This window comes from Vicugna pacos, unplaced genomic scaffold (assembly GCF_048564905.1).
Source record: "Vicugna pacos unplaced genomic scaffold, VicPac4 scaffold_20, whole genome shotgun sequence".
Lineage (NCBI taxonomy): Eukaryota > Metazoa > Chordata > Mammalia > Artiodactyla > Camelidae > Vicugna > Vicugna pacos.
The window spans coordinates 41,181,942-41,206,801 of record NW_027328741.1 but is presented as its reverse complement, the minus strand read 5'-3'; the positions used below and the strand labels follow the sequence as shown (position 1 = coordinate 41,206,801).

At 42.3% G+C, this 24,860-nt stretch overlaps 1 protein-coding gene across 1 annotated transcript; it reads left to right on the top strand.

Moving 5' to 3' along the window:
* Nucleotides 1–232: 232 nt before the first annotated feature.
* On the top strand, nt 233–24,409 carry LOC140693659 (trafficking protein particle complex subunit 9-like). Its single transcript, XM_072957374.1, has 3 exons — nt 233–341; nt 10,869–10,939; nt 24,119–24,409. Exons 2-3 carry the CDS (start codon nt 10,892–10,894, stop codon nt 24,407–24,409), a joined length of 339 nt encoding a protein of 112 aa, XP_072813475.1. The 5' UTR covers nt 233–341; nt 10,869–10,891.
* Nucleotides 24,410–24,860: the final 451 nt, after the last annotated feature.

Genomic DNA, 24,860 nt, shown 5'->3' with positions numbered 1-24,860 from the left:
CTGAAATTTCAGTAGGGAAGATTCAGTTTATCTTATCTACTCCTCTCTTTAAAAGTAACAAAGAAATAAGACAGAAAAAGCAGAGGATGATTTCTGTTCTTCCTCTCGGCTTGCAGGTGCCCTCACCTTCAGTGGCATCCATCCAGACACCAGCACTGACCCTGGCCGTGCTCAGAAATGCCTCAGCCCTGAAGACACAACTGACAAATGGAAGGGAGCCGCGTCCTGTTACAGCGGGTGCTCTCACTTTGTGGGTCCTTATGTAACTGCGTGGTGTTATTCAGGATCGCCCTTTCTACACTGTGTGACGGTGCTGCGGTGTCTCCTAGTTATTTGTTTCTGTAAGTACTCGTGTATTTTTTCCAATGTGCAGTACTAGACATCTAAAAATGCTTTTTTCAGATGAAAAATAATGTGTATTTAATATAAAATTCTGAAAAAAGGGTCAAAAGCGTCTATCCTTGTCCCAGTACTCAAAGATAATAATTAACACTTTAACATCTATTTTCTGTTATTTTCTTCAGTGTGTATCACCTCTGTCATAAAAAACCAGAGAGCACTCTGTGCCTGTTTAATGTGTGGACACCTCCATTTTCCATTTGGCTTATTACACATTTTTCTACAATATTCTATCTCCCCTGGCATGATTTTTAATGACCAGTATAGCATTCTGTCTTGTGGAGGCATCGTCCATTTTTCTTTGGACTTAAATAAACTTTTAAATTCCAAGTATACTTAACTGAAATACTGAAAAGAGAACTGTGGTGGTACCGAAAGTCCCCTACTTCCCTTCCCCTTTTTCCCTGAGAGTAAAAACTGCTGACAATGTGGAGTATATATTTCATGACCTTTATGCTTATGTCATATATATATATACACATACATACAGGTGTATGAGAACTCTATGTATATGTGTGTGTATATATGCTTTATGGAAAAATAAGGCCATACTGTATGTTTTCTGCAGCTCGGTTTATTCACTCAGGTATATATCATAGACGTCCTCCCCCTCCAGACTCACCCGGTCCTTTCAGATAGAGTAGAGAGGTCTCCTGATGTGCAGGTTTGGTCTCTTGTGTAAGGACACCTTTAGTGGGAGAGTACTGGTGACAAGGCCTTGGACCACGCCGAAACACCGGAACTTTAGTGCCCACAGCTCGCCGTGATTTAACACATCATTGTCTTGATGGTGAACACTTAAATTTTCTCCATTTTCCACTGTCAGAAAGAGTGTTTGACTGGCATCCTTCTTGTACAAACATTCCTGTGATCTTGTGTGAGTATTCCTTTTGTTAAGGTTTCTGGAAATTTAGCCCTTGGATGTGACAACTACATAAATCACAGGCTCCTTTCAAGTGAATCTAGAAATTCCTCCTCCTGTGGGGAATGAAAAGATGTAGAATAACTTATGTAACCAATTCTCTATCGCTGGATATGATTTCACTTCAGCTTTTCTTCCCACCATTGTAAACAGTGCTGTGTAAATGCTCTGATGAGTACATCTTTTTGAACTGATTTTTTTTCTAAACAAAACGATTCCTTAAAGTGGAGTTCAGTCAGTGTGTACACACGTTTTTCAGAGTTTAGATATCCATTGACATGTCATCCTCCTAAAGATCGATCACAGTTTGTTCTCTCAAAGATGGACACTAGCTAGAATATCTTTTAAAAATATTTGCCAATATGATGAGCAAAAGTGCTTTTTCATTGTTCTAGTTTGCACTTGATGACCAGTGTGGTATTGAGCATTTTTCACTCATTAGCCATCTAACTGTTAAAAAGTGAATGATCCCTTTTGTTCTTTGCGCACATTTAAGTGAGGGAGCTTCTTGTTGCTTTGTGACTGCTCTTTGTATGTTATGAACATTAACCCCTTATCTTCATCAACATGTATCAGAGAGCTTTTCCTTGTCATTTCTTGCCTTTCATTTTGTTCAGTAGGTTCATTTTTGTTGTGGCCCAAAATAATCTTAAGAGGGTAAATGTCTTCTTTTTGGGTTTTATTCTTGATATTATTCTTAGAAATGCTTTCTTATAATGGTATAAATTTCTTCTGTAGGTTTCTTTAATCTCTAAGATGGAGATGATAATGGTACTTGTTACAGTGAGGAGAAGCTGAATTGATATGAGCAAAGAGTTGTATTTGCTCTTATTAGTACTTTCTAATATTTACATCATTTTCTGTAATTTTTCTTGCGGTCATTATGACCGGAATAGAATTTGTTTTTTCAAGGGGATTCTGTGATTGTCCCAAGACAATTATTGAATTCCTACTTTGCTCTTTAATTTGAAATCCCACCTGTAAAAAATACTTATGTACACTAGAGTCTCTTTTTGAGCTCATGATTTATTTCTGTCAATCTTACTTTCCAACACTAGCACTATATCTTACATATTGTAAAAATTTATTTAATATCTGACAGTGCAAATTTTTTGATTTGCTTTTCGATCCCTATTTTTCTTTGCTAGTATTATGACTTCATTTTTCCTGAAGAATTCTAATATAATTTTTTCAAGTTAAAAAAAAGGATATGTGTTGTCATGGGATTTTTTAGTAATTTTGAATTATCTTTAGGAGAACGTACATCTTTACAAAACTGTTTTCCTCCATACAAAAGGTTGATGTCTCTACTTTCACACTTCTTACTTTACCCCACAGTACAGTCCTGTAATTTCTCCATGTACAACATGGGCATTGTTTTTGAGTTTATTCCAGATTATTGTTGATGATTTTGTTAATTTTTTAAGTGAGAATTTTTTGCTATTATATTTTTTAACTGTTAAAACTGACACCTAGGAAGGCAGATTCGGTTTGTAAATACTCACTTTGTAATTTCTCATTTAAAATTCTAAGTATTAAGTACTTGTTACAGAATCCTTTCTTTTCTGTTTTTAAAAATTTGTTTTCAAGATTCTCAAAATGGTCATAGCAAAGTATTATACGTGGGGAGACAGATGGAGAGAGGTAGTGTGGCTCATGTACAAACTGTGAGCACTTTCATGGCTGCCTTTACGCTGGAAAAGCCACTGAAGAGTCCAGGATAAACCAGGGGTGGCTTTGTATGCAGTTGAAAGCCAGCTTTCCTGCCTGGTGAAGCCTGGTGGGCGTGGCAGGTAGATGATCAAGGTCGAATGGAGGTTATTGGCTGCACAGAGCGCTGTGTCTGAGAACTGGAGAATATCGCCATGGGAAATGCTTGGTGCCAGGAATAATACAGAGGAGCTGGGGACCCTGTGTGTTAAGGATTTTCCAGCCCTGGGAGTGGGAAGATCAGACTCTGCATTCAGATCTGAGTTTGAATTCATCCTCTTTAGTTTACTTGTCCTCTGACTTTTGTCAAGCTATATACCCTATTTCACTTCCTGTTTTCTTATCTCTCAAAATAGGAGAAATACAGCCTGCTGCTAGATTGTTTGATCAGGTTAAATAATTTGTGTCTATAAGATGCCACGTACAGTCACAAGCTCAGTGAGAAATGGGCTGTCACCTGTTCTTCTGCAACTCAGTGCTTGACAAGACATGGGGGAAAGCCAGTCCCTAATTTGTGTGTGATGAAAGTAGGAACAAAATTAATGTCTTGCCTTTCCCTAGCAGTATCCTTACACCTTTGCTTCATTTATTTCTTTTCTCCATTCCTTTCCCCTTTCCCATCCTCCACCAAAAGAACCTGAGACTCTCTCAGAATACTAGATTCAAATTACTTAAAAGGTTGGCTCATCCTCATGAAATGATAGTAACATAAAAAAAACTGTGCACATCCCAGAATACATTGTATTTGATTTACACACACACGCGTGCACACACACACACACACAATCAGGCTACCTCCCACTTGCAGAGGGAGAAGGACCACTTTTTCTGAGTTTTCACTCACTGAGCGTGAGAACAGTGTCTCTTACACAGACATTCACCAGGCTTCGTGCATGGTGTTTTTAATTGAATTTCTGCTTTGTAGACATAGATATAGTCTCCTAATAGAAGAGAGAAAGTGGAGACATAGACATTCTGCTGAGATATTGGTGTCATCATATTTGAGTTGGAAAGGACTTAAGACAGCATAGAGTCGTAACATTTTATGGGTGAGAATCCATGATGTTGTAACTTGGACAAGAACCTGGATCTTCTGCCATCTTGTCCACAAGGGTGAAGAGGCAAATGGGCAGGGGATGGTAGGGATCCTTATTCTTGAATTCCATGTTCTTGCTAGTTTTCATTGCTCAGCTGCCTTTAGTTTTTGTCCATGAGGCCTCTCATGAGAAGGTCACTCTCTCCTGATAGATTGAGTTTCTTATCAGCAAAAAGCTCTGGACCCACTCATATTTCCCAGAGTTTTCTGCTGACCTGCTGACACTTTATATAAATCAGATCTAAGAAACTACTGAATATAAAATCCTTATTGTTATCGTTTGCCCTTGAGTTCCATAGGAATGGGGTGCTGTCTCAGGCTGTCTAAAGCCAGATCCAAAGATAGGGTGATAGGCTGTGCTGCTGTTCCTCCACAGTCAAAGGGACTTTCCACCATAGCTATATAATCAGGCAGATGAGTTCAAATCTTGCCTTTACCAGTTATTATTTTTGTGAATTTGGGGAGAAACTGTATTTTTTGTGTCCAAATTTGTTTATCTGTAAATAAGTTCAGTATTTACTTTAAGGTTTCTGTTTTAGAATTGAATGAGCTAATTCCCTCATTTATACCTAAAATAGTGATCGCATGGTTCTATGCTGGTGCCTTGGTAGTTGATTACTAAGGGCCTCGGTAGTGAGAATGGGGGTGGGGGAGCCCTGGATAATAGAGCTTTTATTCCAGGATATGCTTGTAAAAGACTGGATGTGCAGTGGATTTTTAGTAAATATCTACTCCTTTCCTAATCTGCATTGATTGTGTATATATCTTTATACTAATATATGAACAATTTTTATTGCAATTTAAATATCTTTGTAGTATTTACAATATCTATCTATAAAAATACGTGAAATAAAATTATTTGACTTTTATTTTCTTTTCAATATGCAAAACAAAATAAAATAGAAAAGAAAAAAGTTTTGAAGGAGTAGAAATAATTTTATTTCTGTGGAATCAATTCCTTATAATAGGTTTTTTGTTCGTGTTGTTAAAAAGCATATAAAATTGATAGGTTGTGACATACTGGAAATGAGGTAACAGTGGAGACATACTACCCCTAAGGCAGTCATTTTGTTACCAAGTCCAAACTCGTTCTGCTTGCTGCATGACAGGCCAATAAATCGGGAGATGAGATGTTGGAGTAAGGAAAAGAGACTTTATTTGAAAAGCTGGCAGACCCAGAAAATGGCATATTGATATCCAGTAGATCTTTCTTCCCCAGGGCAGAATTCAGTCTCCTTTTATACCAAAAAGGGGCGGGGATGTGGCTGGTTGTTACAAACTTCTTGCTGTATGAATTGTTTGTCCTTGAAATCCTTTGTTCCTGCAGCTGTCCATGTGGGTCAAATTATGGTGCCCCCGTAAAACCTCCAAAAAAAAAGAATGGTTATTCCCTATTTTACAACTTTCCATCTATACATAAGTGTAGAAGAGCTAATATCCTTAAAGATCAGAGCCCGGAGAATAGGCCCTCCTGGATATTTCAGGCTAAAGGCAACTTTCTTTTACAAAAGGTGCAGAGATAGCAAGTCTGAGCCTAGAAAACAAGGTACAGGATTAAAGCCAAATGAACACATCTAACATGGAGTGAAATTTGTTCTTTCTATTACAATTTTTTTTCTCCCTCATAAATAATTTTAGTAAGAAACATGAGCAAATTTTTTATTTTTGCTTCATAATAAAGGACTACAACTACAATTTAGTGAGCAGGGATGCTGTGCGTGCCTTGGGGTCACAGCAAACTCTTGTTGGGGGTGGTCGACCCTGCAACATGCCTGATGCCCCGTGAGTGTTGGTGAGGGTTCCCCTAACCAGGGGCTCTCTTCAGGAACCACCATATGGGCGTTGACCTCTGGCACCTCTTTTTCAGCTGCAGGAAATTTTTTCAGATTCTATGATAGAAAAATCACTCCACAGGGAAATATACACAAAATGTTATGATAAATCTCAGAGAAAAAAATGTGACAATGAGTGTGTATATGTCCATGAATGACTGAAAAATTGTGCTGAACACAGGAATTTGACACAACACTGTAAAATGTTTATGAATCAATAAAAAATGTTAAAAAAAAAGAAATATCACTCCAGCTGGGGATAATCAGGGAATAAAGGAAGAGGAAAAGGGCTTGAAGTAGAGTAGAAGAGAAGGACAGAAGCTCAGGGAGCCTGAGGGCTTGGCAGCGGGGCCTCGGGAGAGAGAGGAGCAGAGATGTGGATGGGACCGGCTATGGAACCAGCACCTGCAGCTTTCCCTGCACCCAAGCCACACAGCTTTTAATAGGGCCCAGGACTCTCTCCTGTCTGGATGTCACCCTGGGCAGAACCTTGAGAATCGAAGGTAAGGGGTGGGCAGCACTCACCTAGGTGGTCACTGAGGACTTTGGTCAAGTCCACATTGACTTTTCCAGTCATGTGCCTTCACCTGTTCTTTATCTCAGGATCTGAGAAGCAGGAGCAAGGAACTCAGGGATAGATCCAGGAGGATATCTGACTGTGTTAAGAGACGACAGTCACAGTGACACTGGGAGCGAAGACACTTGCAGCAAAGAAAAATAACTTCACAACTATTGCATCAGAGCTGCAAGTGTGAGAGAGCCTAAGCCCATCTCAGAGTGCAGGGGACAAGTGGAATGGAATGGTAAAATTAACACTGACAATTGAAATTTTTTCAAATAGCCTGCTACTTTGAATTTTATCTCTTGAATGTATGCAGGTGTATTTCTATGAGCATTTATAGGTTCACACAACCCCACCAGCCCCTCTTGCCCCCATCGGGGATGGGATTTCTCAAGCACAGTGCCCCTCCTGCTTGCGTGGGCCACGCTGCGGGTCCTCGCCTGGGGCCGGACTGCTACAGGACACTGAGTCCCCGAGGCACGGCCTGGGATACATGACAGGAACATCTGTGCTCTTGGCTGAGGGCCTCCATTTCCCCCTGCAGTGTAAGAATGCCGGTGACTCAGTTAGAAGCATGCATCCAAGCCGTCCTTCCTTGTCATCACCATCTAGAATCGGTGCCTGAATCTTCTGAATTTCTGCAGAATGTGGTTTACAATCACCTTGAACAAGTGAGTGTGTGTCCTCTTTCAAGTGGAGGAGTTACTGCCGTTTTCCTGGAACTTACTCATCACTAGTCCATCTGATTTTTCTGTGCTAGGATTCAGTATGGCCTGCTAATAACTCTGCAGTCAGATCTAGAAACCCTGATGAAGAGGATTATTTATTTTCTTTCTTTAGATGATAGTATTTTACTTTCAAAATTCTGAGTTTTCAGTTCTTGGAGGAATTTTTTCGGGGGTTGGAGAAACAACTTTGCTCTTACCATCTTTGTGACCTGTTGCTATATGCGTCTCACCTGCCTTCTGTCACTTGTGAGGCGGTTCTATTTTTGACCCTGTCCGGGTTGTTCATATTATAAAACATAAAATCTGTAAAAGTACAGTCCCTTTTACTCCGAAGGCATTCCACAAATACTCCTTTAAACTGGGTGTGGTTTTAAGAAGACACAATCATTAGAATATATACTTGCAGGTTGCCAGTGCAAAATCCCCAAATTAATAGTCGAGATCAACATATAAAATCTTTCTAATCTACCATGGATTTGTATGGATAAGTGAAGTAGTTTGCTAAGAACTCAATCCTCCCAAGCTGATGCTCTGACAGAGGGCAGGGCCCAGGGACGAGGGCGTGTCCTGCCCTTCCTGAGCTGACAGTTTCATGGCAAAGACCTTCACCAGGTGAAGAAATTGAAGTTTATTCTAAGAAGAGTGGGTATGAAAAGAGTCCAAAAAGCGTGGGAGTGACACAATCCCATTTGTCTCAAGTAGGGGAGAGTGGCTGTGGGGCCACTTGGGAGACTCATGAGTCCAGGCGGGCAGTGTTGTTGGCTTCAACTTGAGAGGTGGGATGGTCAGTGGGAAAAAGCGAACAGATTGAAGGCATGTTTAGATGGTAAAGAGGAAAGGATCAATGCTTTCTGTGAAGGTAGGATGGAGTAAGGCCCAGGTTTCTGGGTGGATTAATGAGGTAAATGATGGTCCTTCTGTGCTCTGAGGAGGGAAAGCTGCAGAGGGAGTTCTGCGGAAAACTGATGAGTTCAGCTGTGGGTAAAGTGAAAGGTTGTTAGATGTGTGGTCTGGGATCTCAGGTGAGAGCCAGTAGTGAGTAGGGGGAGGGGAGAGAGACTTTCAAATCATTTTGTCTTGTGAACATACATATAAGAATGAGTAATGACACAACCCCTCTATATTCTGGATTTAAAACCCAGTAAAATTTTGCTATATTGACTGCAGGGGCTCTTAATTTTTTTAATAGAAATAAAATAAATAGAAACAAAATAGTGGAGTTAATGAATATCTTAGAGTTGATGTGTGTCCTTGTATGTATTTTCATAACTCATCTGTTTATAAACATAATCTACAAAAAGTTAACTTGCTTAGCATAAGAGTTAAACAGAGGGACGTGACATACTCTGTTGGTGGCTCAAGGTGATTTCTTGGGCAAATTATGTAGCCTCTCTGTGCCTTAGTTGCATCTTCTGTGACTGCCCCCGGGCCCCTCGTCACAGCTGATTTCCTAGACTAGATGTTGGGAGGGAGGCTGCTGAAGGGAGTAAGAGGTGGCAACTGCTAGGGTCACTAAAGAGAGAGACAAAAACAGATTAAAGCCAAGAAACTGAGTACTAATACCCTCAAAGGAGAAAGAACCCCACAATTTTTTGAGCCACTTAGCGTAAGGGAAAGAAAATCATGTGGATCCAAAACTCTTGAGCATATGAGTATTGTGGGTGGGAGGGTGTCATCAGAAAAGGGTTGAGAAAAGGCCTTTTGGTTTCCCTTAAATTTCCAGTAAGGATGAGGCGCAGAAGAAAAACCACCCGCTTCACTGTAGAAGGTGCTGTTTTGTGCGAAACTGACCAAAGGTTGGAAACCAGTCATCAGTGGTGCTGGCAAAAGAAGAGACTTCTGGATTGGGTGGGGCACTTGCTGTGACTTCCAGGTGACCTGCTGGCTGGGGACTGTGAGGCGGGCAGTAGGTTTGCAGTGTGACCTGGGCATAATCCCTGGCTCTGAGGCTGCTGATCTGACTAGCAGAGCTGGGCAGACACCGTCCTAATGGGGATGCTCGGGATGAGGTCTGGGACACCTGCCGTGCTGAGGGCGAGAGGAGAGCTCCCATGAGGGGGTGTCCCTGTGAAGATTAGAAACGTCCTCCTGCAGTGGAGGAAGAGCCTCTGAGCAGTGGGCTGGATGCACAGGCAAGGCCAGCCTGAGCACGGAGATTTCAGGAAGCCGGAATTCATACAGGCCCGAACGGCCTTATTCCTGAGAAACTGGAGGGAAAATATGCTGCAAATGCAGGCTAAGTTCAGACACTCTGGTGTGTCATGAGTGATAGGAAAAGACTGTTCAGGCAGGCACGAGAGAACCCTGTGAGTGTCCCAGTTGGGTGTCACACAGGAGGAAGGAGCAGAGTTATATACTTCGCCACTTATTAGCTGTGTGACTTTGAGCAATATCACCCCACCTCTCTATATATATATCTTCATCTGTAAAGTGACAGAGTGACAAGCTCGTGTCATCAGAAGGCTTAGTTTAGCTCTGATCCTCTTTGTCCAGTCCTGTCAGTGCTGCCCTGCAAGGTTCTGCAACGGCTGCTCTTACCCTGAGAAGGGCATAGAGGGACATTGTAATTCCCGAGGGCAGGAAGGGGTTGCTTTAAAAGCAGACATGTAGCCTCCTGCAGCTGCAGACCTGCAGGCAGTTTGGTTGATGGTTGTGGAGAGGACTTTGGAGGCCTTAGCATCGTCTTAAGGCTTCTTTTCCCTTGGGGACCGGGTTTGCCTTTGCAGATTAATTTTGAAGATTTGGGCTTCTGGCAAAGCTGTTTTCAGAGATGGTTATATACGTAACATGTCATATAAAATAAAATGCTTTTATTTAATATGTGGGACTTTGCAGCTGTAGGGAACAGCTCTGTTGGCCTGGTCTCCACGGAGGACACTAGGGATCAGCAGAGCGTGCGGGAGGGCAGGCGGCCTGCAGTGCTGCTGCGGGGGGTTCTCCCCAGCATGGTGCTCTTCTGAGTTCACTCTTTTATGAGTTTGGTTGCCAGAGGAGCAGACAGCAAAGTAATGAGTTCTGGTGGGATTGTATAATGACAGGAAGAAAGAGGGAGCCGTAGTTCTTCGGGACTACTACTCGCTTTTGGTTCCTGATCCAGTGTGTTCCATTACAGAATTGATGAGTTGTGTCTATTCTGGGACTTGATTGAAATAAACGTGCAGCCTAAAGTTAAGTGTTATGTTTTATTTGTCGGGAGGGCTAGACCCAGGATGACTACCTCTCAGAGCACTCTGAGGGACTTCTACCAAGAGTAGGGGAGAAGCTAGGATTATATAGGAGCTTTATAACAAAGACCAGGTAGTTGGAACAATAAAAGATTGCTTGTTATCTAAAGAAAGCCAGGTATCTCAAGTTCAAGAATTTAGTGCTTTTCAATATATGGGAGGACGCAAACATTTGGGCTCACTGAATATATTCTTTAGACAAGCACCTAGCTATCTAGGGCCAGTAATCTGTCCTTTCTTATTCTGAGTCTGCTCAGAGGGCACCGTTGTGAGTGGCTGCAGGCCTGTCTTCACTGGGGGAGTGGCGGCAGCCGCTGATGACTTGGTTTCAGCATTCTTTGTTTAGTGACATGGTTGCAGTATTTTCATTCACATTGTAGTATTTTCGTTCACAGAAAATTATAATATTACCCTGATTATGGATAATCTGGAACCTTGGAAAGGAACCGAGATGGAATTACTGCAGGTAACTTCTACTTTAATAAGCCGTGTGCAAACATGAACACGGAGGAAGCATACAAAAGGATTCGGTGGTGAATGGGAAGGGTTTCTCCAAGTTACAGGAGAAGGCAAGGCAGAATTCCTCTTCTTTGTGGGAAGGGACGTGAGTCCAACTTTTCTTTCTGAAGTGTTTTCTAAGAACTGTTTATGGTAATTAAGGAACATAGACAAACTGTGGCACACATTGCATTTAAGAGCTGGCCGGCTTCAAACTTGGGTATTGGACAGGTGGATTTCATAGGCAAGTGGTCAGGTGGATGGGACAGAGATGGAGCCCAGGCCTGGGGCCATATTCACGTTGAAATCGCCATTTCCTCACCATAGCGCCTTGGACTAGAATGTAACCACTCTTAACCTGTTGGTGAATCTGTGAAATGTGCATGATAATATTCGTTTCTTCCTGGGATTGTTGTTAAGTTCTAAAGAGTATTATAGCACACATGAAGCACTTAACACACTGGCACTTAGCAGTGTACACTTTGTGCGGCCACCACACTTCGCGTGTGTCAGAGCCGTAAAGGCATTATTTGTCTGTTGAGGATGCACTGGTAGCCCTTTGGCTAGGTTGTGAATTCGGTGATTTCCTTAAATATTTGTAACTCTGTGTGCCATGGGCAGTTATTTTCATAGACAGATGAGGAATCTCAGGGTAAAAAAGACTATAATTTGCCCAAAGTCAGACCATAATTTTGGGTGCAGGGGCCTCGGTTCAGCATGGGCCCCTGGGACTTGTGCCTTCTCCGTTCAGCACCAGAGCCAGATGTGGGCTCGGCTGTTTCCCTGCCCAAAATATCCGGCAGGCCGCAAGACACAACTGGCCCTGTGCTGCTTGAGCAAAATCTCCGGAGGAGAGGCAGTTACAAAAGGGATAAACATAAAAACAGACGACAGCAAACTGTGATCAGCTCTGAGAAGGAAAGGAACACGTCTCGCCGTGCAGAGCTGGGAGCTTTCCCGTCGGGCTGCTCTGGGGGCGTTCATCTCAGCTTAACAAATTCTACTGCTGCACCAAGGCAGGAAGGCAGGGCGCGTGTGGCCAGGTAGACAGGGCCTCATTGATCGTACTCATTCCCCATTAAGCGACAGCTCTCACGGGCACTTAACTAATAAACAGATGTTGGCCATAATCATCACGCACTTTGCTTGGTAGTTTTATTGGCGCCAACTTTGAGAGGAGGTCATTGAAGCTGGGAGTTTGCTGCATGCCCGTGATTACCATGGAAATATTCCCACTGGTCTTTCAACCTAGACTGGTGTGGCTGTCATGTCCCAGCCCTGTGAATGGCATCGTGTAGCTTCTCCCAATTGGCCCAAATGACTGACATCGATATTCTTAATTCGTAGGAAATTGTATGTGACAATAACAGAAAAAGGTAGTAAGAAATTGGAAAAGTAGAATATATCCAATTCTTTCCCAGCTGGGGGAGAGTACCCTGTGTCACTCACCCTACTCACTGCCTGTCACCTCCTCCCTGAGGACTCCATGTTCAGAAGCCACCCTGAGCCTTTGAAGAACATTTTGCCTCATGACACTTTTGACTAAGACCTGCGACCTCTCTGTCCCTGGTTAACTCTCTCTTCAAAGCCATTTAAATTTCTTGCAGGCTCCTCCGCTCAGATGTAAGAATAGCCTCTTTAAACTTCTTGATGCAGCTCCTAAATGAAGATCTTGCAAAGGAAACCTAGCCAAAACCTTGGAGGTATTCACATAGTGACTGTAACCTCAGCATTTTCTGACGTTCAGAATCAGAGGGGTGGGAGACTCAGGAAGGCCTTTTTAAGTTAGAAAGGGGAAAGAGAAAGGACTCAGGCTGTTTGAGACTGAAACATCTCGGTCCCAGCCAGCAAGGCACCAGGGTTCAAGATAGTGTGCGGGGAGTGCTGAGTTTTCACTAAGAAAGAATTGGTGGGATGGGAGGGAGGACTTTTAGGTACTTAACTGGGGAAGGAAAAAGTGGGCTGAACATTTTATGGTTGAACAAGAGGATTGTGACATGATGTGCTTGTATTGTGGAGAGAAGGGTTTTGTGGAGCCAGGCCTAAGGAGAACGCTCTCTGGCTGGGGAGTCAGCAGAACAAAAAAACACAGAGAACCGGGCAGACCCCAGGGCCCCTGATGGGGGAGAGGCTGCACGCTAATTGGAGCCCTGGGGGCTGCTTCTGTCCCTTAGCTGGGGCCTCAGAGCTCCCTTCACAACCCAGTCCTGTTGATACAAGAGAAAATATGAGGGGCATGAGAAGGGCTGTGTCCCAGGCTTTGGTTGAGCCCCTGGGATGTGCCCCACCAGATTTTGTTCCTTGGCTTCCTGCAGTAAAGAATTCAAGAGCTAGCCAGTGTTGAGTAAAGGTAGATTTATTCAGAGAGATACATTGATAGGCAAGAGAAATGTCACGAGGTGTGGGGGTTTGATGCTCAGATTAAAAGTAGGTACACACTCCACCTACAGAGTGTGGGCCTTCTCCGAAGAGGGAGAGAGAGTGGTCACCGCGAGGTGGCACTGTGTTGCTTGTTTCTTGGGCTTGGTGGTTTCATATGCTAATATGTAGAAGGACCAGCCTTAGGGCAAGGGGCTGGGATTCCCAGGGAGATGGCCATTTCCCACCTTTTGACATTTTATGGCTAGCTTTGGGACTGCCATGTTGCCTGGGGCAGTGTTATTCACCATGTTACTATTACAATGGGTGTATAATGAAGCTCAAGATCTGCTAGAAGTTAAATCTCTTCATCCTGAGCCTCAAGGCCTATTGGGGTTTGAATCCTTCACCATTTTGATGTTAATTGCTGTGGCCTTCCTTGAATGGCTGTGCTCTGCCCCCTTCCATCCTGTCTCACTCTGATGACACAGAGACAGCAAAGGCCGGGCCCTCTATGTGCTCCTGCATTTAACAGCGGGAGGTGTGGTGTGGGCTGAGGATGACTGAGTGGTGAGAAGGATGTTTCAGAATTTCCCACGTGAGACATGGGGACCTGCCAGCAGCCACCGCAGATTTATCTCATGGGCATTATCGCTTGCGTTGTTACGGAAACAACAGGCCAGCCAAGAAACAAGCACCACTCAGAGGGTTGGAGCACTGAGATCTATTACGCCGGCGGGCTCAGAGGGGCTTCTGTTCCGAAGCTCTGAGCACCTCCAAGACTTGCACATGAGGTTTTATGTGGTTAATTACAAGTATGGAGGTATTAGCCAATTTCTCAAACAACAAAAGCAAGGAATCAGTACACTGAAGCTTATCAATTTGGAACAGATCACATTACTGACAATTGTTGACCTTGGATTTACGAGTTAGCTTGTTAGCCCCGTAAACTGACACTGAACTTCAGATTTACGAGTTAGCCCAGCAAAACTTAGATCAGTAAACTGACACTTAACACACTTAGATTTGTGACTTAGATTATTATCCCAGCTGGGCTTTTCGTTCACAGTGTCACTCATCTTTTCTATTTTTCTTTTTTTGTAAGTATTTAATTCAAATTTAAAATCAGGTGTTTTTTGGAAAGAAATTTCTCTTTTTCTTTTCTTTGGGGCTCTTTTGGGGGGTAGGTAATTAGGTGTATTTATCTGTTAGTGGAGGCCCTGGGGCTTGAACCCAGAACCCCGTGCACGCTAAGCACACGCTCTACCACCTGCCCCATCATCTTTTTCTTTTTGCTTTAGCTGCCAAGAATCTTACAGCTGAATTTCTAGTCGGCCTTTAACACTTGCCCTGACTTCATGGAATCCATTTTTATGACTTTATCTTCCCCTGTTTTCATTTAAGTATTGAATCTCCATTTTCCCTTCACTCTCAGTTTTGCCTTTTTGTTGTTATGGTTGTTAAGCTGTGTTTTAAAAATTGTTCAATTTCTCTTTTAGCAGGAGGCTGAAAGTAAATAAATATGTAAACAAACAGCACACTTAAATTCTTTTATACATTCTAAGCTGTTTAGTAGTTACTTAAAAACCGATTTCAATATTAAAGTGATAACATTTTTAAATTATTTTTTAATTTTTCATAAAGACATAGCTGATTTAAAATATAATATATGTTTCAGGTGTACAATAGATGCCCCATTTATAGTTGCTGTAAAACATTGTGTGTATTCCCGGTGTTGTAAGATACATCCCTCTAGCGTATTTACATTACATGCTGCAGTTTGTATAAGAAAGTTGGGTAACGCAGAATCTGGGACGTGGCTTTGTCTGACCCAGGTTCACGCAAACCCTGCCTGTCAGAGCTCAGGCCCTCACTACTGTCTGCAGGGGAGCGAGTGGAGGCAGCTCTCATCAGCGCTGGCACCAAACTCCGAGTGGCAGTGACAGCAGTGACTGTGTGTGGACGCGAAAATTGTTGTTCCAAGTGCTTTACATACATTTCTGCATATAATAATTAAAGCCCTCCTGTGACGAAGCGTTTTATGTTTTTAATGAATAATACATTTTATTTTGATATTGATAGACTTCAAATCTCCGGAAAATTTACAGGAGTAGTACAATAAACTCTTAGATACATTTCACCTTAAAGGGGACTATTTGCCCTTTTGTGACGGGCTGATTTTAGCATAAAGTTTCAAGGTTCATCCATGTTGTAGCCTGCATCAGTACTTTATTCTTTTTGCTTGATAATATCCTTTTCCTTTTTTTTCGTTTTTGGTCTATTTAAAAATATTTTCATTGAAATCTAGCCAGTTTATAATGTTGTGTCAATTTCTTGTGTACATCACATCACTTCAGTTAAATAGGAACATACCTGTATTCATTTTCATATTCTTTTCAAACATAAGTTAGTATAAGATATTAAATATATTCTCCTGTTCTATACAGTATAAACTTGCTGTTTATTCTTTACATACTCAGTATCTGCAAATCTTTAACTCCCAATTTATTCCTTCCACACCCTCTCCCCTCTGGTAACCATAGTTTGGTTTCTATGTCTCTGTGTCTGTTTCTGTTCTGTAGATTAGTTTATCTTTTTGTTTCTTTGTTTTTTGTTTTTGTTTTTGTTTTTGTTTTTTTAGATTCCACATGTAAGCGATCTCATATGGTATTTTTCTTTCTCTTTGTGGCTTATTTCACTTAGAATGACACTCTCCAGGTCCATTCATGTTGCTGCAAATGGCATTAATTTATTATTATTTTATGGCTGAATAGTAGTCTATTGGACAAATATACTACAACCTCTTTATCCAGTCGTCAGTCAGTGGACATTTAGGTTGTTTCCATGTCTTGCTATTGTAAACAGTGCTGCTGTGAACATTGGGGTGAAAGTGTCTTTTTGAATTACGGTTCCTTATGGATATATGTCCAGGAGTGGGATTGCTGGGTCATATGGGAGGTCAAGGTTGTCTACTGAGAAACCTCTATACATTTTTCCACAATGGCTCCACCAAACTGCATTCCCACCACAGTGTAGGAGGGTTCCCAATTCTCCGCAGCCTCTCCAGAATTTACTGTCTGTGAACTTCTGAATCATGGCTATTCTGACAGGTGAGAGGTGATACTTGATTGCAGTTTTGATTTGCATTTCTCTGATAATGATATTGAGCATTTTTTCATGTGCCTATTGGCCATTTGCATGTCTTCATTGGAGAAATGTTTCTTTAGGTATTCTGCCCATTTTTGGATTGAATTGTTTGTTTTTCTTTTTTATCAAGTGTAAATGCTGTTTACATATTCTGGGAATTAATCCCTTGTCACTGTCATTTATTGCAACTATTTTCTCCCATTCCATAGGTTGTCTTTTTGTTTTACTTTTTGTTTCCTTTTCTGTGCAAAAGCTTGTAAGTTTAATTAGAACCCACTTGTATATTTTTGCTTGTATTTCTATTGCTTGAGTAGACTGCTCTAGGAAAACATTGTTGAATTATATGTCAGATGTTTTGCCTATGTCTTCTTCTAAGAGGTTTATAGTGTCTTGTCTACATGTTTAATTCTTTAAGCCATTTTGAATTCATTTTTTTGTATATTGTGAGGGAGTAGTCTAACTTCATTGATTTATATGCAGCTGTGCAGTTTTCCCTGCACCATTTGCTGAAGAGGCTGTCTTTACTCCATTGTATGTTCTCACCTCCTATGTCAAAGATGAAATTACCAAAAGTTTGTGGGACTATTCTTGATAATTTTGTTTATCCATTCATTGATGGATGGATATTGTTAGTAACTCTTGGCTACTCTAAATGATACTGCTATGAATATTGATGTGCAAGTTTTTGTGAGAATACGTTTCCATTCTGTTGGCTGTACAGTTGGCCCACCATATCTGTAGTTTCCACTTCATGGATCCAGATGGCTGATTGTAAAGAGACTCGAACATCCTTGGATTATGGTATCCAGGGTGGGGTGTTCCTGAAACCAACCCCCCGAGGACACTGAAGGATGACTCTACATGTAGGAGTAGACTTGCTCAGCCACATAACTCTAACCTTTTGAGGAAACATCGGGCTTTTCCAAAGAAGCTGCACCATTGCCCCTTTCCAACGGCTGCATATTGAGGGTTCCCATTTCTCTGCCTCCTGACTGACACTTGTTATTGTCCATGTTTTGATTATAACCATCCTAGTGAGTTTAAAATGAGATCTCATTTTGATTTTGATTTCGCTAGTGATGCTGAGCATCTTTTCAGATGCTTATTGGCCAATTGTGTATCTATTTAAATCCTTGGCAAATTTAAAAATTGGGTCGATTTTCTTTGTATTGTTCATTTGTAAGCATTTGTTTTATATCCTGGATACTAGTCTCTTATTAGATATATGCTTTGCAAGATTTTTCTCCTATTCTGCAGATTGTCATTTCACTTTACTTTTTTTAAACATTAAAACAATTTTTTAGGGGGAGTTAATAAGATTTATTCATTTTATTTTTCTTCCTAAGCATGCAGTCTATCACTTGAGCTACCCCCTTCCCCTTTCATTTCACTTTCTTAATGATGTCCTTTGTAACAAATGATTTTCATTTGATGAAGTCCATTTTATCTGTTTTGTTTTATCACTTGTGCTATTGGTATTGTATCTAGGAAGCCATAGCCTATCCTACGACCACAAAGATTTATACTGTCTTCTTTTAGAAAGTTTATACATTTAGTTTTTACGTTTCTGTCTGTGATCCATTTTGAATTAATATTAATTTGTTATATAAAATACGGGGGTCCAAATTCCAGATTCATTCTTTTGCCTTCAGATACCCAGGTGTCTCTGCGCCATTTGTTGAATAGACTATACTTTCAATGGAGTGTTGTTGGCACATTTCTGGAAAACTGACTGTAAATGTAAGTTTCCCCACTGGATTTTTTGTTATGTCTCATAGATTTCTGAATCCAAACTTATGACAGAACCATAATGACTTGAGTGCTATAGATTTGCAGTGAGTCCTCCAACTTTGTCTTCTTTTCCAAGATTGTTTAGTCTGACCTGGGTCCCTTGCATTTCAATATGAAATTTTGGATCAGTTTTTCAATTTTTGCAACGAAGTCAGCTGGAATTTTGATAGGGATTTCATTAAATTTGTAGATCACTTAGGGGAGTCTTAACATTTTTAACAATATTGTCTATCATTCCATGAACGTGGGATGCCTTCCATATATGTATATCTTTTAAATATTTTTTGGTGATACTTCAAAATATTCAGTGTACAAATCTTGTAAAATTTTGTTAAATGTATCTCTCATTTTATTTTTAATGCTGTTGTAAATGGAAAGGCTGAGATTCCTAAGAGTGGGAATATATATCAATTTATTTATTTCTAGGATTCCTACACAGCAAATACCCTAGGTTTATATTTGCTACATTAATCTATCCACAATTCTTCCCACCCCCGTGTCATAAGAAACCAAGACCCAGGTTAAGCCACCTGAACACCTATGTGGAAGTGAGAAATGAGACCTTTCGGTGGGGTTTTTGTAGATGATACTGAGAGCTTATTCAGTAAGGCTTCATCTTAATTCCTTTTAAACAATCCTTTCAGTATATATAGTCAGTTATATTAAGAAAATGCCCTTTTGATGTGCGGAGGAGCTTAAACTATCATTTTTTAAATAATTTCCAGTGAGAGTGTTGTACTTGAAACATAATTTGCATCAATCTTTGAAGATTTATGTTTCAGGAGTTTTGACTAAATAATACCTGTCTTTATTCAGTAACTACAACTAAATGCTCAAGCAACAAGTAAGAGTTTGAGCAACTGCTCCTGCCCCGTAGTGCTGGGTGGCTGCAGCTGTAACTGGAGTCCCCGCTTACCTCTCCCAGTACGCTTGTGCTGATCTGCTCAAAACGGTTCGTCCAACAGTTTGTCGGTAGTCTTTTCGACAAAGCCATTAAGCATTGTTTTAAGGTTGCTGGAATGGAATCTATTCTTATTAATATTAAGTAAGCATATATTGAGTGCTTACTGTATGTTGGGAATTGTCCCTCAGCCTCACATGAATAATATTTCTATTAAAACCTCTCATATTTCCTTGTTATTCGCACTTTACAGATAAGGAGACTGAGGATTAAGTCTTCTTTCTTTTGGGGGGAGCTCGTTATCAATGATGGGAAGTTGTAAGGAAAAAGATTTTGATTCATCCAGAGAAAATATTTTTCTGAGAGTCAGCATTGAAGTAGGTGACCACTGAAGAGGGTGATCATTGTTTGAGTGAGACGAGCCCCGGGTTATACGAAGTCAGCATCCCTGTCCTGGACACTGCACGTGTAGAGCTGCGTGGAGGGTGAGGCGGCGCTGCAGCGCAGGAACGAGGATGCCAGGCCGTTGAGCTGTGCTCAGGCCCAGTGGGGCTTTCTCCTAAGAGCAGTGGACCGTCATTGACAGATTTTTAGTAGGGGAGTGTGGTGCTCTCGTACATCCCTTTTGTCTTATAGAATGCTTAGAAACATTTAGAAGGCTCGGCAGGAGGTGATGTGATGAGTCAGAGTAGGGTGGCTGCGAGATGTAGCAGTGTTCAATTTTCAAGTGATTTTCAGTCCCAGGTTTGTGGCTGAGTAGCCGTGTCACTTTGGATGACACACTCAAGGAAGTGAAACAATTTATCTAATCAATTGAAACAGTGATGTACCGACCTCCCAGGACTGCTGTGTAGATCCAGTGAGATAATGTGTGCACAGTGTGCAGCGTGGTCCCCAGCACAGAGTCGGTGCTGAGGGAGTGCCAGTGAGTACCTGGTAGGACAGGTGTGGGTGGTGGAACTCATTGACTGAGGAAATTGGTCCCTGAAGGAGAGGTCCTGTCACATCTGTGAGTGATGGGCCTGAGCTGGGAGAGGCAGGGAGACCTTGTCCCCCGACCAGGTGCCCTGGGAAGGACGGCTATGGGAGGAGCACCGTGAAGTCAGCTCTTTGCAGGTGGAATTGGAGGAGCCCTTGAGATATCTAAGTGCATTGTCACAATCACAGAAGAGGTCTGGGCCCGGGCTGTGCATTTTCCTATAATCTCAATCCCTGAGGATGCCGAGGTATTGATCACTGAACGTGAAGACATACTTTACAGGACACGTGAATAGTAGTATCATCTCTGTCATCAAAGCTCACATCTCTTTATTCATCTCTCACTTTGCTAATTGGGTACTTAAAGAGCTCACTTCACTGACCTCCCGTGGGCTCAGGCTCCACAGCAAAGAGCTGGTGAGTCTCCCTCTTTTCCAGAAGAAGACACATTTAGCTGGTAGACTTCTATACCTCACCAGAGTTCGAATTTTTGTTTGTTGATTTAATTCTATTTTCTGTTGGCCATCTCCTGACAGGAGAGACGTTTTACCTAATGGTCAGGTTTCAATTAGCTCTTACTGAGAATTGCTGATCTGATCCATAGTGTATTTACTCTATTAACTTTGTAGAGTACTTTTCATTTTCTGTCTTTGCCCTTTAATTTTGTTTGCCCCTTCAATTTTCTATCCTATTTGGGGCCTTATTTTTTTTTTAATTAAAAAATGTCTATAAGCAGTTAAGAAAACCAAAGTAAAGAAAAAATGCACATGATAGCTAAATTTAGAAAATATCTAGTGTGTTTTCTGTCTCGGCAATGGAGGTTCTATAAACTCGTGAAAACCTTCATTACATAAGTTCCTTAAAATGCTGATTAAGAAAAAAACCTTCCTTCCTCATCTTTCAAGCTGCACAGCTATTTGTCAAGAAAGTGAGGGGAAATTCTCAGAAGCTAAGACAAACCAGAAAGCAGGGATTCTGGGAGATACGTGAGCCTTAGAAGCCCTGGGGTGCCGGTTGGCTCCTGAACTGTGTTTCAGTTGCCCTGGCAGGAGGGCAGGAGGTGAGCCTGAGGCCTCTCACACTGGGAGTTGGATGGCTGTTCTTATGTAAGGCCAAGCGCATCCTGAGAATCCTGCTTTATAAAAGGGTGAATTAGAAAGAAAAGAATAAAAGCATTCCTCAAGGCAAGGAAGTAAGGAAAGTAAATTTTTTGGAAGCTGGGAAAAATAACATATCCAAAGTAAGGATTTAGTTTAAAGCTTTTCTGGCATGAGAGAGAAAACAAACTCCTGGCAGATAATCACAGCTCCTCCCGGAAAGAGAAGGTGAGTTTTGAATGAATCAGTGGACAGCCATTCTGTAAAAGGCCCCCAGAGTCTTCTGGGTCAAGATACTGGACCCAAACACCTCCCTTCCATGATCTCATTTAAATAATCAGAAAGGTTTTAAAGGAAAGAAGCCATAATCATAGTTCTATTTATTGACATTATTATATGCTAGGAATTCAGAGGTAATTATGCAGTTGTCTTCTCTTTTATGGACCTTACTTTCTCTTTGACTTAGTTGGGGAACTTGGTGGAGGGTGGTGTTAGTCTGTTGCAATTAGCCAGGAGAGGAGTTTAAGAAAGCAGTGAAGGGTGGGTGAGATTTTTAGCTGAGGACAGTCCTGTTCAGTTGGCTTGTAATTGCAGGTTCGTTGAGTTGTCACTGGAGGTAATTAATCTTATGGAATTTTGACTTAACTCAGGCCTCTTCAGAATGGACAAGTGAACCTGGAGAAAGACAGTCAAATCTGTGCAGACATTGAAGTTCCCTTGAACGTGCGGTATCCCTGAGCCAAAGATAGGACAAAAAGGCAGCACTTCTTGAGGACAGAGGAGTGGTTTTTAAGGTTCTCCAAGAATGATTCCCAAGGTACCGGGATGGCCAGTTGTCAAACTGTGACTTTGCTCTTTGGACGGTGTATCCACCAAGTTTATTGGACGTTTATATGTTTCCATTTCTCTTTAATACATGTCAGGTTATGAGGACATGGGCATAAACATTTCACACGTTGTCAAGGTGACATTGGGTACCTGCCTATAAGCACGGGCACACTTGCAGCTTCCTCATACATCTTGCCGCCCATCCCGCTCCCCGGGCTCCGTAATCACGGCAGAGTGGTTCCTTATTGAGCTGTCCATCTCCTCTGTGACATCGTAACCAAACAAAAGACTGGAGCGTATTAGCTTGGCTTTGATTTTTTCTATCCTTCCCTTTGAATGATGATGACTGATAGTGGACCCAGTTACGTTTGCAGATGATTTACAAGTAGGGCTGTCAGTACAAACCTTGTAATCCCCGCTGTGTGATCTAGAGAAGAAAGTTACACTCTTTCCAAATTGTTTTAATGCACTTATGTGGGAAAATGATATACGTTTGAATATGTATTTCCTCTCTGAGTCATCATGGCTAGACATGAATATTTGTAGACATGTAATGAGTACTCTGTATTTGAACTGTATGGTCCCCTAAATTCTCCCCTGCTTTTTAAAGTCATCACTGGATTGCTACCTCCAGAGTGCCCCGAAGCATCCGCCACTGCCTGTTCTTCAGACACTGTGAGTTTCCAAGTTGGAGAAGGCTGCTGGCTGGTGAGGCATTCTCTGGCACATCTCTGGTTGGGTGATGTGAGCTTAGAACACAAGTCTTGGCAGACAGTAACTAACCACGGTCACGACCATTTCTGGAACACTCATGGAGGATTTTACACCTATGCTAGTGGCATGTTATTTCATTTAGTTTTCCCAACAGTCATAATCAGATTTTATCATATGTATTAAAATGGAAACCGTCAAAGTGAGTGACGTGCAGACTTTGGACTGGAACACAGGACTTTCTGATACCTGTCTCTGTTCCCTCCCCAGCCTATCCTACCAAATGGTCAGGAGACTCTTCCTCCGTCTTGAGTTTCCCGCTGATGTTACCAGTCTCTTTGTTTCTAAGAGAGGAAAACAAGTCTAAACTTACTTTCCAGTTGGAAATGGAATGGAAAGTTAACGTTGGAAGCCGGGAGAATCTGTCCTGTGATGAAGTGGTCTCCGAGCCACTTCCACTGGGACGTCACATCACTGTCTGTGCCCCTTGCTCAGCTTGTGCACAGGTGACAGGGCAGATGTGCCGAACAGTCCTCCCTGACAGGGCAGTGGGTTGGAAATGAGTTTGGGGATTTGGTTTCATTTCATAAGTTCCTGAGGGCCTTGACCTGGCACTTCGAGTGGGAGCATTCCCTGTCCCACAGACTCGTGCTCTGGGCCCGTGCTGACCTGATGTGGCCTCAACCTGAGGCTCAGGGCCCGTGGTGATGAGGAGCATTTTAGTCCAGGGTCTGCCGGAGGCTTTGACACTTCTGAGCTGTGGGAATTTGTCCAGGATGATAATAATTCCTCCCCGAGTTTCAGATTTCCTTGCCTGTGAGCTGGGGTAGTAATAGTTTCTGAGATGATCGTAATGATTCAGTAACGGGCGCAGCGTGTGCTGGCAGGTATCTGGTGCTTAAGGAGCAAAAGTCGCAGTCACTCTGTCAACCCCTCTCTGTGTGCTCTGTGCTTTGAGAAGTTGCGTGTTTGGTGAAAATCCCGCCCAGACACTAGGCTCTAGATGAACTGTTGTTCCTTTACTTTCCCTTCCTTTTCCTCTTTCCCTTCTCTGTGTCCCATGTTTATGTAGCAGATTCCTCTATTTCAGGGAATACGGGCTTTTCTAGTTAAAGGACAGGCGGAACGCGGAGAGGTGGGGCCTGGAGGGGGTCTGGAGCGTCTGCACAGCGCTGCTTCCCTGCGTTTCTGCATCCGGTCCCGTCAGTGCACTGAGTCAGCCTTCCTCTTCCTTCCTGTGTCATCGGGTCTCTGTTTTAAGGGAAAATATATTTACGGGCTTTTTTCACTTACGTGTTTCATTCAGATGCTTGTTGCTTTTCTCCCTGTGCTTCAGTATTCCGAGGAGAGAATTCAGCAGTGCTGCCTCCTCTCCGAGCTCTATGAGTTGATCGGCTTCCACTGCAAGTCCACCTTCTTCAAGCGGGAGGCCCCCATGCAGCGCGCGGCCCCCGGCATCCCGGAGCCTGGCTGGAAGGCCTGCTACCGCCTCCTCCTGCAGACGCTTCCTGGCTACATTCTGTCGCTGGACCTGCAGGACTTCAGCAAAGTGTTGGAACTAAAACATTGCTTCAGTACAATTAACCATGCCTGGATTGGGCCCTGCTGTCCTGTCTCATCAGGGTGAATTTTTACTCACTTAGAACAAGGCTCAGCAGACTTTTTCTGTCAAGAGCTTGTGGGTAAATATTTCAGGGTCTGCAAAGCTCCTGATCTCTGGTACTGCTGCTCAGCTCTGCTGTTCAGATGCCAGAACAGCCGGACAGTCCACACACCCACAGAGCTTTATTAACAGCGGTGGCTGGGGCTGAATTAGGTGTATGAACTGCAGTTTGTCCCCACAGCCTCCTCAATATTGACACCTGCACCAGAGTGTACATTTGTGACAATGGGAGAACCTACACTGACACGTCATCATCATCCAGAGCCCATAATTGATACTAGGATTTACACTTGGTGGTGTGCACTCTGTGGGTTTGGACAGATGTACAATGACATGTATCCACCATCACAGCATCATACAGAGTCGTCTGTCTTAATGACCTTAAAATGCTCCGTGCTGCACCTCATTCATTGCT